The sequence below is a fragment of the Anser anser genome (genome assembly GCF_964211835.1).
Source record: "Anser anser genome assembly, chromosome: 16".
Classification (NCBI taxonomy): Eukaryota; Metazoa; Chordata; class Aves; order Anseriformes; family Anatidae; genus Anser; species Anser anser.
In genome coordinates, this window is record NC_139737.1 from 2,570,482 (window position 1) to 2,585,092 (window position 14,611).

The 14,611-nt window shown below is 45.0% G+C and overlaps 1 protein-coding gene across 5 annotated transcripts in view; it reads right to left on the bottom strand.

Moving 5' to 3' along the window:
- Positions 1-315: 315 nt before the first annotated feature.
- COL20A1 (collagen type XX alpha 1 chain) overlaps positions 316-14,611 on the bottom strand; it is a 45,892-nt gene continuing 31,596 nt past the window's right edge. For all 5 annotated transcript variants that reach the window (XM_083802114.1, XM_083802112.1, XM_083802113.1 and 2 more), the window contains 16 exons: positions 14,345-14,454; positions 13,354-13,512; positions 11,263-11,340; positions 10,542-10,628; positions 8,556-8,609; positions 7,935-8,030; positions 7,371-7,424; positions 6,964-7,017; positions 6,572-6,625; positions 5,774-5,845; positions 5,281-5,316; positions 3,864-3,930; positions 3,098-3,286; positions 2,136-2,213; positions 1,211-1,366; positions 316-701 (listed from right to left, as the gene is read on the bottom strand). In XM_083802114.1, the coding sequence (XP_083658240.1) occupies positions 688-701; positions 1,211-1,366; positions 2,136-2,213; positions 3,098-3,286; positions 3,864-3,930; positions 5,281-5,316; positions 5,774-5,845; positions 6,572-6,625; positions 6,964-7,017; positions 7,371-7,424; positions 7,935-8,030; positions 8,556-8,609; positions 10,542-10,628; positions 11,263-11,340; positions 13,354-13,512; positions 14,345-14,454 (1,358 nt within the window). In that variant the 3' untranslated portion in view covers positions 316-687. The remainder of the gene's footprint in view (positions 702-1,210; positions 1,367-2,135; positions 2,214-3,097; positions 3,287-3,863; positions 3,931-5,280; positions 5,317-5,773; positions 5,846-6,571; positions 6,626-6,963; positions 7,018-7,370; positions 7,425-7,934; positions 8,031-8,555; positions 8,610-10,541; positions 10,629-11,262; positions 11,341-13,353; positions 13,513-14,344; positions 14,455-14,611) is intronic.

Consider the following 14,611-nt stretch of genomic DNA (forward strand, 5'->3'; position numbering starts at 1 on the left):
AGGCCTGTTCTAAAGCTTTGCTTGACAGTTATCAAGCTCCAGAGAATGAGGCTAAATGCTTGGGTTTGTCACATAACGGGAAGGTTATCACCCTGTCTGCAGCGCTCGTGCACGTAACACCACTGCAAGGAAGCCATCAGCCATTTGTCAAAAGCAGAAACAGCCCAAATGGCGCTAGATTTTGTTACCTTGTCAACCAACACTCAATTCAGTTTTGCTCCAGTGGATTTTTTGCATCTTCGGGCATGAGGTGCTGTTTTTCTCTGTGCTGGGGACCCAGAATAACAAGTGACAAAAATAAACCACAGACAGACAAATGGGAAAAAATCTGTTATTTCTGAGCGTTTTGTAGAGTCAGAATCATTCAACACATTATTTCTTTTTCTTACAAGTCTGTCAGCCTGCACCTCTGGCTGTGTTTGCCTTGCTGTTGGACATGCAATGAGTTTGAACACTTCAGTTGTCCAGTGCTGAAAAACAGAGCAAGATGCCTGGGACTCATCTGTACGCAGGCTGGTTTGCTGGCTGCAGTGTTTGATTGACATGTCCGTATAGAAATGATGGGACATTAAAAAAAACAAACAAGGCATTTGGTGTTCAGGTTGCTGCTTCTCTTGGAGCATGTGGCGCCTTCACCCAGAGATTTCCAGGGAAGAGAACTGTCCTCGGCTGCCTCTGCATCAGCTATCAGGGGATGAAATCTGCATGGGGAAACGAGATGAGGCCACTGAGTGAGAGAATAAATCAGTGTCACATACTGAGAAGGAATGATGCAGAATTAATTATTTTCCCTTGTAAATCTTTTGTCTAGTGCCAGTGGTTTAATTCATTTTCCAGGACTTTGTACAATCGAGCCTCCATGAAATATGTATGTAGGCACTGAGGTATTTTTTACTCTCTATCCAACATGGAAACACTGTCAGGGACATTAAGAATAGAAGACACCTCAAGATCACTCCACCTGCTCAACTACTACTGCAATTATGTGTTAATCTATGATGGATGGCCGAGGAGTAGCCGATTGAGCTGGCTTTTATCCATATTAATGGACTAATTGCACATGAATCATTCTGATTGCAAAGGAGGCTCTTGCAGGACTGACATTGCCTGAAGGATGAACAAAGGTCTCTGTCTAGTTTAAGTTAAGAGAAGTAACCTGAGAGATCAGTTCTAAATTCGTAACTTTTGCATTTAGATAGTCAAAACTTACCTCTTCTACCTGCTCCATAACATCCAGAGATATCACAACCCCCTGGATATCCCGACTGGCCAGGCTGTCCCCTGACACCAGGAAAACCTTGAGGACCAGTGTTCCCAGGGTAACCCTTTGGACCTGGTTTCCCCAGCACAACTTCTCCTGGTGGGCCTAAAGAAGGAGAACCACAGTAAGCCATAGCACATCTACTGCTTCGATATAACACCTCTTCTATACTTTCCCCATCCTACTTTTCTGAGTATTGTTTCCTCATTTAGGGGAAAAAGTTGGGCCTCTTCTGAATCTCAGTAACTAGAGGTCTTATCTTTGACCTTAAAGGTGACCGGCTTGGCTAAAAATGGAGCCCGGTTCTGAGAATCCAAAGAAAGCTCACTTAAGTGTCAATGCAGATAGTCACGTTAACTCCAAGATCCATCTCAGAGTCATTGTTTTTGCAACTTTATATCTCAACTATAAAAGTTTAAATACAGAAGAATGTGTTTGGCCACACTTTCTTTATCGGTACCTGTTTGTTAAGTCTGTGGTAAACCCCACCTTGAATTCAAGTAACAAGGATCAGGACGGAGGAGCACGCCAAATCCTAACAGATTACTTGGAAATCCTTGTGTTTCACAAGCTGAATTTTCAAAGAGATTCTATCCCTTGAACATCCGTTCTTGCATGCATAAAGACAGTAACAGTAAAACTCCCTGGATGTGCTTCAGGTCCTTAAAATACATCATTACATAAGAATGGGTACCAAAGGAAGGAGGCTGCCTGGAACAGTCTCATGTCTTAGCAGAGAGGAACCAGCCAGGATGCTGCGGTGGGAAGGTCGATCAGTCCCACCACAGTGGTCCTTAGGTTGAAGATGCTTTGAATCTGGCAGCCGGTGAGCTCCAGTGGCCCCCTGCGGTCAAGACAGAGAGGTTGCGTTTACCTGTTCTGCCTCTGGGTCCCTGAATCCCTTCCTTGTTGACTCCAGACATCCCTTTTTCTCCCTTAGGTCCCGGGGCACCTAATCACAGAAAACAGACAAGTGGCACTTCACTGCATTTTGCATTTCAACCTGAGTTAATGCTCCTGCAGCCTCCCCACCAGGCTCTTTCCTAGAAGTTGAAGTGAAAGAAGGTCACAACCTCTTGTGAAACAGAAATACCCATTTCTTTGAATTTTCTCAATGCACCTACTCTCTTTTACAGAGCAAACAGTTGTCCATGACAAACAGTACTCTATCCAGCATTGATCTGCAGCCTAAAGTAGCTGAAAAAGAAGATTTTTCACAGAAAAATTCAAAACACTATTATTACTGCACTGGGCTGAGTATGAGGTCCACTCATGTTATTCACATTGCTCATGAATCATCTCATTGACCACGTGCTAGTAAGTCAGGTTGCTTTGCTGTTTTCTCAAGAAATTGCTAGCAAAAGTAGTACATCTCAATAGATAAGGTGCATTTTGACAAAATACAGTTATTATGGTATTTTTAAGATGAAAATATTTTGATCAGCTCTGCCCTTAAGATTGTTTCTCGGTGAGATCTGTCTTCTGCCATCTCCTCACTCAGCAGGCTGGAAACATCTGCAGGTTGTTACTTCCCATTTCTATTCAGTGACATTTTGATAAGCTCCACAGGTCCCAGCTAAATCTGAATATTGCCAAGGAGTGAAACAGTGTCTCTAGTTACTTAGAGGTGTTAGGTCACTGCTGAAACCAAGGCTTTTTATTTTATGTTGACAGGCAAACGTCTGCAAATCCAAACAAAATATATTTCCACCGTTCACTATCTTATGCAATAACTGGTGCCCCTTCTTGAGATTATATTAATCCCCTTTTTTGGTTATATACAAGGCTTTTTTGCTCATACTGTGACAGAAACCTTATAAACACTTCTGTCCACACCTCTTTCTCCAGGATATCCATCCTTTCCTGGCTGGCCAGGGATGCCGTTTTCTCCTCTTTCTCCATTGCTCCCAGGGGGACCCGGAGGACCTGGTGGTCCTGGTTCTCCAGGCTTTAATCTTTCTTCCCAAACAGGAACTGGCTTCCTTGCATGTTCATGGATGAATGAGTCAAATTTCAACACATGAGCTGAGAAGGCAAGACAGAAAATGAAAGTTTGCTTGCCTGGGGAATTCAGAAAAGAGACTAAATCTGAGGATGTTGCCTAAAAAGTTCCTTAAAACTACCATTTAGTGTGAAAATGTTATCAGCTCAAACTGAGAAAGCCAGAAGCTGAGGAGGAGGATGGACAGCTGAGTCATTGTTTTGCTGTCTGACCTTGGGCAAACCACCGCTTCTCTTTGTGCATCACAGCACAGGAGCTTTACCAAAACTGACTCATCTCAAGAGGAATCCGCACAAATCACTGAAAGAATCATTTCTTTCATATCTGAACCTCTGCCTTTTGAGAGAAAATGAAACTTTGCAAGGAAGAAAAGGGTTTTCCTAAAAAATATTTCATGAGTCTTTGTGCTAATACCACCCAATAAACCAAAGTAGCATTGAGAGCCTGTGGTGGGACATCTGCTGTGCATGGTGCTCAGCACGGCACAGGACAGAGGAGATCCCTAGCTCACTATAGCTTCATGCCATGTTCCAGTGTGCTTTTGTTCACCACTGCCAGAGAGGCTTTGACAAACCCAGGAGTCAGGCTGGTTATACTCACTCTGGATCATTCGCTCACAAGCCTGGCTGACGAGCTGGTAAATTGTGGCCAAGGACTGTGGTTCCCCCTAAAGTGAAGCATTATATATATATATATGTGTGTGTGTATACACGTATATACACACACACACACGAAGTATTAATATATTTTATTAATATGTTTTAGAAAGGATCAATATCATAACGCAGGATAGCTTTCTGCCTATTATTTTGTCAGCTTGAGTAACAGAGATATTAATCACTAAAAAATGCAGCTTTATTTATTTATCACAAAGTTCTGAAGCCGTGAAATTGTGATTGGAAAGCATCAATAATTGCTTTTCTCCCACATAGAAAAGCACAGAAAAACATAGACTGTATCGCAGTGATAACTGAAGGTACCAAAAGAGGGAAAGTAAATTTCTCTCACAAATTTCATCAAAAATGATAAGACAGTCTAACTTAATATTCTGTGATATGTAAAACTTTAAACATGATCAGATATTACAACGTCCTATCATTGTCTAAATCTTTTATGAATATTGATTCTTACTCTTCCTGTATTCTGAATAAATTATATCTGATGGTTTCTTTGTAAAGTTTTAGTAATGCAGGGAAAAGCAATAAAAATGTAAAAAGCTGCTTTAAAATGAACATTGACTCTATTTCTGAAAATTCATAGTTAACACATTGAAAATTTCTGGAACCATTTCTAAAATATATATCTCTGGCTGGACTACTGTGCAAATTACCAGGACTTAAAAGCTTGGCAAAACACCCACGGGAGGTAACAAGGAAAGTTCCACTGGGGGGGGGGGGAGAAGTACAGAAAAGGAAAAGCTGGTGGGAATGGAAGGAGAATGATATTAAAAATTATATTTCTTAGGAATTAACTTGAAACAAAAGCTGTCTGTCAAAAGTAGCTTGCTCCTGTCTGAAGCTTAATTCACCTAAGTCAATCTTGGCAATGAGACTTGGTATCCTAGACAGAAATAGGATTTCTTTTTAACCATAAGTCAGGATGAGCAAAGCTTCCTCTCACAATAAAAAAACCTTCAAAGGCAGTGTGGCTCTCCTGACCTGAAAGGCTCTCTGCCAGAATATGCCAGAGGTTTGGGACAAATGAGCCCTCTCTTATGCAATACAGAAGAAAAAAAAAAAACACAGTGAAGTCCAGTGTTTTTGGTTTTAACATCTCAGCAATAAATGGATTGTCACTTGGCTTTTCTTCTTTGCTACTACAATTGGCACTAAGCAGCTGCTTATTATTTATGTCCCATCAGAAGAGCAGGTGAGTGGAAAGCCACAAGCTATAGGTACATTAGGCTATTCAGCACTAAAAAGGTCTTTATGTGCTGTAAGCACAAAGCGGGTTATCACATCCACTCTTTTGAGTGTAGGATGTAGCTATGCAGCTGCCCAGTAGCAGAAACACTTACTTTCTCTCCTCTTTCTCCTTTTGGACCTGGCAGCCCCTACAAGGAAAGCAAAAGGAAAAGTCAACATCTAGGAAGAGGAGAAGAAAATAAAGCAGCTGGAGCAGTGGCACCATGCACCATCAACAGGGATGCAGAAATTCCATCGATACAAACTTAGGTTTCCTAACACAGTGGGTGGTTTTTAACTCCTGAGAATAAGCATCCGACATCTAGACACAAGGTTGCCCCTAAAAGCCCAGTGCTGGCTGTTAGGGGTTAGACGCTGAATTTTGTGTAGCTGTAAAAGTACAGAGAGCAAAGGGAGGTAGGGTCCATTAAATGCTTTGTCAATAATTAAGTAGCCTGGGCTTTGCATATCCTTATGAAAGGTGAGTGTGAATTAAAACTCTTCTTTAGACACTGAGGGAGAGCTGCCATAGGAAGAGTACAAGCTCGCTTGTACTTGGTGTTTTCACGACTTGGCCTTCCCTGAGACCCACAAGCAGAAACTTACTGTTGGCCCAACATCACCCGGAGGTCCCTTCTCGCCACTGCTGCCTCGGGAGCCTGTCACCCCTTGGAAACCCTGCAGACATTAATTACAAGATGCAGATGAAAGTCCAGACACTTCCTAACTTTCTTTTTCTTTCTCTTCAAGGCTGACGTCTCCTTACAGCTCCAGGGGCACCAGCAGCTTGAGTTTGGAGGACTCCAGCAAGAGCATCGTAGCCTTAAGTTTTTTGTGAGTACCTCATCCAGCCATGAATGCAATGCTAAGAATGTATCATGTGTGAGTCATCCTCACATCATCTCCTGTTACTATCTCAACTACAGTCAGGCCAGCAAAGCTGAGTTTTACCAATAAACTGCAACGTGTTTTTTACCCTACAGGCTTTAGCTCCTTCATTACATATTCAGATTTAGAGAGAGCCTAGAGCATAACCCTTTTCTTCACTCTGCCAATACCATGCTGCTGGCTTTTTTCCTTTCTTTTTTTTTCTCCTTTTTTTCCCCATTTAAGACCTGTGTTTTCCTTTAAAGCTTTACAACTGTAAATGCAGCTTAGAGAGTGGGAAGTGAACTTCACTTGGTCATCCCTTTGTGAAGTTTGTGTTCTTTGGAGCCTATAAAGGGAAGAAAAAAAGAAGGAAAATAAAACCACTAGAAATACTTTCATTTATTGTTTTCCAGCTGTTATGTTTAAGCTCCTTGTTTTTTCCCTGACACCCCTGGATGACAGATGGACAGCAGAAACCTCAAGCCCCTGCTGGGGAAGAGATTCCAAAGAGATCTGCATGGCCCATGTACTCACCCTTGGTCCAGGAGGTCCTGGAGGTCCAGCGGTGCCTTCTAGTCCCCTCACTCCCTACAAAACCAAATCCAGTCAAACATTATCAAGAGGACTCAAAGAGACACAGTAAGCAGTGAGGTGGTTTCTCCCTGTGATGCTTTTACCAGGAGCTTGCCAGAAATGGGTAAAAAACACATCTGCCAAGCAGGCAGGAGTGTTGGCACCTGGTCAGTCATGCAAATTTGGCCAAACCTGACATTACCCAGTATTTCTTTTTTTTAACTCCAAGCCCTCTAGCTTTGTGAAAATAATCACTTATGCACCAGTGCATTAGGAGACCTGGATGTCTGGGGTACACTCAAAGCTGGACTTTAGGCACCCATGAATGAAAACTGAAAGATGAGGTATTTTACCTTTGCACCTTGAAGACCATCCCTGCCTGGAGCTCCCTGCACACCAGGAATGCCCTGTAAATCAGAATTGCTGGGTAAAGTTGGCATCAGGTTATCATTGCCCTACTTCATCTTGTAACACGGGAAATAAGAAAAAGATGGAAGAAGAAACAGAGTTTTTCATGAAACAGAGCAGTCACTGTCACCCCACCGTTAATTGCATTATCTCTAGCTTCCAGACAGGTCTTTCCTTCTCCCAGCAGCTGACTCAGTTTCCCTTGGGAAAGTGCTGATGACACTCCGCAATGAAACAGTTTCCAAGCAGACAGCAGGTACAACTCTATGGGTTTTTAGTCTTGTTTTAATTAGTTAATGGAGAAAATTGGCAAATCCTTGAGACAATTAAACGGAATGGTGTCTGCCATTACCTGCATGCCAGGACTTCCAGTGTCTCCTTTTTCTCCTTTTATACCTGGTGGTCCCTTTGAATTAAAATAAAAGCACATGGTTAAGCGTGCTGCAACAGCCTTTAAGGGAAGCAGCATCCTGCTGCTACATGTCCACATCCCATATTGCTCCTGTGTGATGCTACGGGGAGCTTTGCAACCACAGCACGTTCGTAGGGATTCTGCTGTCCGAGACACGCACGCAGCAGCCTCCACCTCTGCTCCTTGCCAAGCGATGACGATCGCTGCAAAGAGAAATGCCTGAATTCTGCTCTGGGCTTGTTTTCATTAAAGGCACACTAGGGAGAGTCTGGACAGAAGCAGTTTTTTGCCAGAATGACTAAATCCAGGGCCTCATCAGCACGAAGAAAGCAATCACCACCTCTCTCTAGCACAGCTGTCTAGCTGTTAATAAGGATGATGTCAATACATAGGCCAGGTTTGGGGGGGGATAGAGGGGGACGATTACTGGGACACCGATTTCTGGGGCATGTTCTAACTGCAAAGAGCAGGAGACAGAAAAAGGCAGAGGAAGAGATGACATACCACAGGACCCTGAATCGTGATTCCTTGGGAGCCTGGCGAACCTTGCTGTCCACTGGGGCCTGCTGGCCCCACTTGTCCAGGTGGGCCTGGTTCACCCTAAAGCCAAAGACATGAAATCAAAGAAAGAAAGAAAACAATTGGCTCCTGCTCTCCACACGGGCTGTGCTGCATGACCTGAGTCAGCATGAACCAGGATTCAAGATGAAGTCAGGGCAGCGAGGGAGCCTCCAGTAACCTCAGCTGCCTTTGCCTTTTAGGTGCAAGGTTTTGGTGCATCTTCCATGGGAGAAAATGACAGAGCTGCAGCTCAAGCACAGCACTAAACTGACCATTCTCCAGCAAAGCTGCTTTCTAAGAAAATTGCTGACCACATACTTTGCATTAATTCAACACCATCAGGCCCATCATCTCAATTTCCATAGCCCAACTGAGCATTTAATTAACAATGTGATCCCATCCTCCTCAGTGCATCGCTTTCTAAGTCTCTGTGCTGCAGTGTGGTAGATCCCAGCCCAGGGAATCAAGCTCACACCAGGACCGAGAACACCCAGCCGCGCATCCTGCCTCTGATGCACCCTGCAGCAAAGGAGGCCAGTGGTGGTGCTGAGCTCCAGGACTCACCTTGGGCCCCGGCTCCCCCTGCTCCCCTTGCGGTCCTCTCCTCCCAGGGCTGCCCTGCCAGTAAGACACAAAGCTGTTGTTAATAATATCATAATCCTTATAGCAGTGTGAACAGGAGCCTAAGGGACGGGAGTTGGTTCATTTTGCTATACACAAACAATGGAAGATGATTCCTGACCCAGAGAGCTCACATGCAATGGGGACGAGAAAAAAATATTTTGAGTCACCTAGCAAATGTGGAAGAGGGGAGGAGAAAGGACAGCACAGTCCTGGGTGCCAGGCAGTGGCTGCACTGCGCTCACCACCAGCGAGGAGAGCTGAAGCTTTAACCTCTTCAACCTCCTCCCTCCAACCCCCCAGCAAATCTATGCAATAAATGGAGAAGGGGTCACACATGAACATGGGAAAGTGCTGGGGAAGAAATAAAGAGGGGCTCATGCCTGCAGCCCTTCGGGACTAGGCTGGTGTTTGTAACGTCATCCCAAGAGACAGACACTAAGATCAGGGACAATATCTGGGGAGATAACAAGCTGGGGAGACCAGCTCAGCTCTGCATCCTCAGAACTGCTGGATCAGACAGGAAACTAATCTTCTGGCATGAACCAATACCATGTGAACCTTAAAATAACACGTGAACTTAATCTGAAAGTTTCTATTCTTGAATCTAAAAAAACAATGGATTTGGATTAAGGAGCACAAGCAGGCAGCTTCGCAAGAAGTGCTTTCAGAAGCACCCAGAAGCTCATTTCAGTAGTCAGCATGGCCTGGTCAAAAAAAAAAAAAAAAAGGACAGCAACACACACAAGGGGGGACACAGCTTTGCTGGCTTTGAGCAAAAAGAGTTTTAAATGTAGCAGCGAGTGCTCTTGTAACCGCAGCAAATTACCAAGGGCTTGATGGTGTGAGAATAAGGTTGTGTGTCAAAACTGTATTTTCCCTAATGCTTAAAAGAATCCTGCTCTTTAAAGAGTCGTACTGCAGAGATGTTTAAACCACAGGGCCATGCGAGATGGTAATTATGCACTTACGATATTGAAGCACTCTGCAATAGCAGAGTGTGCTGAGTAATTAAACTTCCACTGGAATGAGCGTGTAATTACTCTGCATCGAGGAGCTGTTCTTTGCAAAGCATGGAGCTGAAGTCACAGTGAAACCACAGCTATGTGAGGGGCAATTTAAAGCCTCATCATGTGAGCAAGGAGGCCAAAGTAGTTTTGTGGTTGCTTTCCACGAGAAAACCACCTGGAGTGGCCAAAATTGGGTGCCCTGGGCAGGCTGACAGGTTTTGGCTGCTGTGCGCACATAAAACAGTTTCCCTGAAACTTATAAAATGCAGATTTATATTTTTATTTTGATAACCATTTCCTAGCATCTATTTAGACTGTTTCCTGGAACACACTGCATACTTAAAGACTTATCACTTTCCTAGTTTTCTTCATTGTTTCCTTGCAGGTCATGCTCACTGTGAAGAGAGCGAGCCCTGGGGACAGGCAGGACTGCCAAGTCTCCCCTTTCTCTCTAGGCTGCCCATAAGTGCAGACACTTATCAGGCTCCCACTTAACAGAGAATCCAGACAGAAAAGGTTTGTTGTTGTTGCTTTTGCCTTTTTTTTTTTTTTTTTGGTCTTTTTGTCTTGTCATTTACAAAGAATTTCAGAGCTGGTGATCCACGAAATCTCTGCATGCACATGCACCGAGGGTGGCCTGTCCCCCTCTCCTAAGAGGATTAATGTGGCACGGGGAAATGTTCAGCCTGCTCCCAGTGCAGCTGTTGCACTCCCAAAATGCTGCAACGTGCACAGAGAAACAAAGCTCTGGGGTCTGTGCTGGGCAGCGAAGAGCTGCTCTCTGCTTTTACCTGGGATGAAGACCTCACTGAGCCCCAGGAATGTTATTCTTATGGCTGGGGTGCCTGAACAGCACAAAGCAACACCAGTGCATGAAATATATGCTGTTTTCAAGGAGCACGTGGAAGGGTGAACTTACAGGGGGCCCTGGAGGTCCTGGCAAGCCTGGGCGGCCAGAAGTGCAAGAGCAGGCAGGAGCTAAGGTCGGGCAGGTCTCCTCATCCCTCTGAAAGGAAAGCAAGACGAGGTGGCGTGAACAGCTATGGAGCAAAAGTGGGATGGATGACAGGTAACATTTTCAGTATTTCAAAATCCAATCTTTCCAGTGGAGAAAAACACAAATTTTCTCTACCACAAAGAGATTTTTGTAAAAAATCAAGTGCCTTATTTTTCTATCAAATAGCACGTTTAGACTTTATATACATGTATGTGTATATGAACCAGCCCTGACTGAAATTTGCATGACATACAGAAAGATAATTTGCTCCTTGCTAAGTATTCACACGCCCCACAAAGCAACCTTCTGTGCTGGGGATTTGAAGGGAAGAGCAGAGGATGTTGTGCCCGAGGGCTGAGGGCTGGCAGCAGAACTTTAGTATTATCAAGGTGCTGTCATAGATGGGCTCAGGACAGGAGGGATGTGCACTGCTTTGGGATTCAGAGTCATCTTGCTTTTTGAAGCAGACACACCTTTGTTCACTCCACCAAGACACATCCTGTTGATATTCCCAAGAAATGAGGAAAAAGTGATTTGTTTCTTGTGTCTACCACTATCATTTGCAGTGTCACTCCAGTGCCACGGGAGTGTTCCATCATCCCCAGCTTCATCTCAGCTAGCAGAGCCACCCCTCTTGTCTTACCAGTGCAGGAAGATCACAGCATCTGTCCTCCTCTGCCCCTAAGCTGTTGCACGCAATCTGCAAAGACTGCAGCTGGAACTGGAGGGGAGAAAAGAGAGGTGACAAGAAGGTAGCATTGGCACACAGGATCCATCCCCAAACTTCACGATGTCCAAGTGCTAGAAATAATCTTCAGTGATGGTTTGACAGACTCTGCCACGTAGTCCCAACAGGAATCGTGCTCCAAAAGCCATACCGTAAGTAGTAGCCCTGGCCACTGAGCGATTTACCAGCCTGCAGGTCTCTGCTAAGCCAGTCACCAAGCAGCTTCACACCAGCAAAAGCCAAGTCTCGGATTTTTCACACAAACCCACAGCAGCAGGCAGGTCCCCAAGTAATTGGGTGTCAGCATTGCCAACGTGAAAACAAACTTCTCTTCGCTCCCTTCAGGGGAATAGACATAAGAATACAATGGCAGCAGCTCCCAGGAGAGATGTGTTCCCCTCCCAGGAACCCTGTCCTGTCTTTCTCACCACATCCCTCACAACTGCCACGTCTTCCCATTGTGATTAATGCAGGAGCATGCACTGCAGAAAGCTAAACAACAACAACAAAAAAAAAACCGAGGCAGAGAGGATTTTTTAATTTCCTTAACACTATTTCTCATCTGTTTTTCCTTCCACTCCATGCATTTAACGAGCAAGCTGAGGGAGTGTAGCGCACAGCATACAGATAGGTGAACCCCACAGATCGAGCAGCATTTAAAGATATCTTAAATAAAACAAGGTTCCACAATAACCAGTGATGAGACACTGTCTTCTCAAGGGCAGCAGAGCTGTGGAAGATGTGAAGCTTTGCCAGGCTTGAAAAGCACCGGGAGCAGAGATGGCGTGGAGCTGTTCGTTAGTCAGCTACACCTCGCTAGCTAGCCGTTAGCAAGGAGAATTTAGGAGGGGCAGGGAGAGCACAGACTCCTGCCCCCTTGGCTGCTGTCTGACAGGCTTGTGATCAGTCTAAACTGCTTATTAAACTGCTAACACTTGTTTAGGACATAAGTAAGTACTGCTTGAATCCCACTGTCCCCTGGTTTGTTATATAGCTGATCCCATATCTTACAGGCAACTCCAACGTCCACTTTTTCCCTGGTACATCCCAGACCTCTGCTTCCCTCTTTGAAAGGAGGCAGGTGGCGATGCACATGGGACAAACTGTTCTTTTCTTTGAAGCAAGGGAAGTTGCAGACCAGCTGATGTTCCGTTTTCCCCTAGATTCCTAGAGCTAGAAGCAGAACCAAGGAGAAAAATCTTCACAGCCATGAGTAACTTCCTTCCTACAGTCCCACTGAGCAGTTCCCCCTAATTTTGCACGTTTAACATCGTTCTTTTGTAGGGTAAATATGGCAACAGACTCCCAGGCAATAGCACACATGGCTGGTTTTGCCTTTGGACAATGCACGGGACTGTCACAGGGACAGCAGTGAGCCCAAACTTCCCCTTCTTCTGTCCTCCTGTAGGGAGCGGGCTCTCTGAGGGCTCTACAATGCTGTAAGGGCATGCCTGCAGGCCGGCACTGAGTGTTGGGGTTGTTTTAATTCAAATTGCTGCTGACAAAGAGCCTCTATCCTGAAGATGGTTTTCACATCATTTGCATGCAGACACCCAAGCCCAAGCCCAACGGAGATCGAGGCCCCTCCGGACCTGTTGCCCTCAGTCACCGGCATTGCCCAGTGCCACTCGGCGGGGACAGATGCCACGACCTTCCCTTTCAGAAGCAATTTCCTGCCCCTCCCGTCCGCTGCAGCCTGCTGGGGCAGGGTCTGCACTTCCCCATCCCAGAGGATGTAACATTGGAGCAGGGGACCCGCTGGCGCTGCTGCCTCTGCTCACAGACCTCAAACAGAGGTAGGAGGGGAGAGGAAGAGAAACACTGCGCCAGGAAAGCTCATTAAATCGCGGAGATCAGCAGGATCAGGACACAGTCCTGCGTCACAGCAGCCTTTGGAGGCATTCAGAGCCAGAACGACATGAGATTGCACGTCTCTCCATCTGCCTACCCCAGCCAGCTCCAGATTTAAGCCCCCGGTTTCCACAGTGTGCCCCTCCTGGGACTCACCGATGCTGACCCGCTCCTGGGCCCTCTGGTCCTTGTCACTTTTCCCAGCATGATGAAGCCAGCAGTGGAGATGCTGCCAACGGTGTTGATAGGTTTCTCTGCTATTTTCTTACAGTCCAGATAGAGTTTGATCTTGAAGCGGCTCACTGCCACGTGCACCTGGGTGGAAAGAGCCAGGCTGGACTTCAGCAATGCAACAAGGAGACTTTTAAACACATTAATGCCTTCCACCCAATTCCCAGAGTTGGAAATTTAAGCAAGAGTCCTGGTGAAAACAAGGGACCAGCCAGCCATCCCCATGGGAAGTCACAGCCTCTTCAACAGGCAGCCCTGGTGGATGGGCACTGGACTAGGAGAACGGAAGCATCTGCAGAGACAATAAACATTTTGTGGCCAATGAACCTGAAAATAGCAGCCACCTGCAGGTTGCTGTGAGCACTCTTCATTCCCTCCTGCCTCTGGACAGAGCTCATCACTGCCCTTGGCTCTCAAACTGTCCCTGGCTGCCCCCTCTCAGGCATTTCTGACACCTCTTCCACAGACTCCTTGCTAAAGCACATATATGAAAATACGTGCTATGCAAGTAAGTACCAAAATGGCAAATGTATGTCTTTTACAAGGAATTAATTTAGTATACATGCTGTGTATTTTATTCCTATGCCATTTCATGTTATTACCATATATTGCATATAAAAATGATGGCCGTTTTGTGTGGCTATAATTAACCCATCCCCATTAGCATTTAAAAAATGAGTCAATGTGCAATGCATTTTAAGAAGCAATCAATAAAATTGCATTTTGCACATGGGATGAACCTAAACTCTTTACCATCATAAACTTCAGCACATCAAATAGGTTTGCTGCTTCCCTAGCAATCTGGATGCAAAGTGCTTATAATCGCTCCTCACTTTGCACAATACACATTGATGGCAAAATACTCTCAGACAGGAATGAGATAGTGAGCTACATTTCTCCCTTTTTTGATAAGGACCTTATGAAAGCTCCCATAGAATATCTTCTTCACTTCCTGTTGGTCAAAGGAGACTTCCTGCAAGTCAGCCTTGTAGTCATGGTTGAAATAGGTCAATGATTTCTTACTGGCTACAGGGAAAATAGGACAAATAACAACTTAGAATTAAAAGAGAATTTGATTTCACCCACATACTGAATAATAAATAAGTAAATAAGCTTAAACATTGTGAAAGGCTTCATATGTTATAATCAAATATTTCTAAACAATGGAAAATAAAGATAAGAG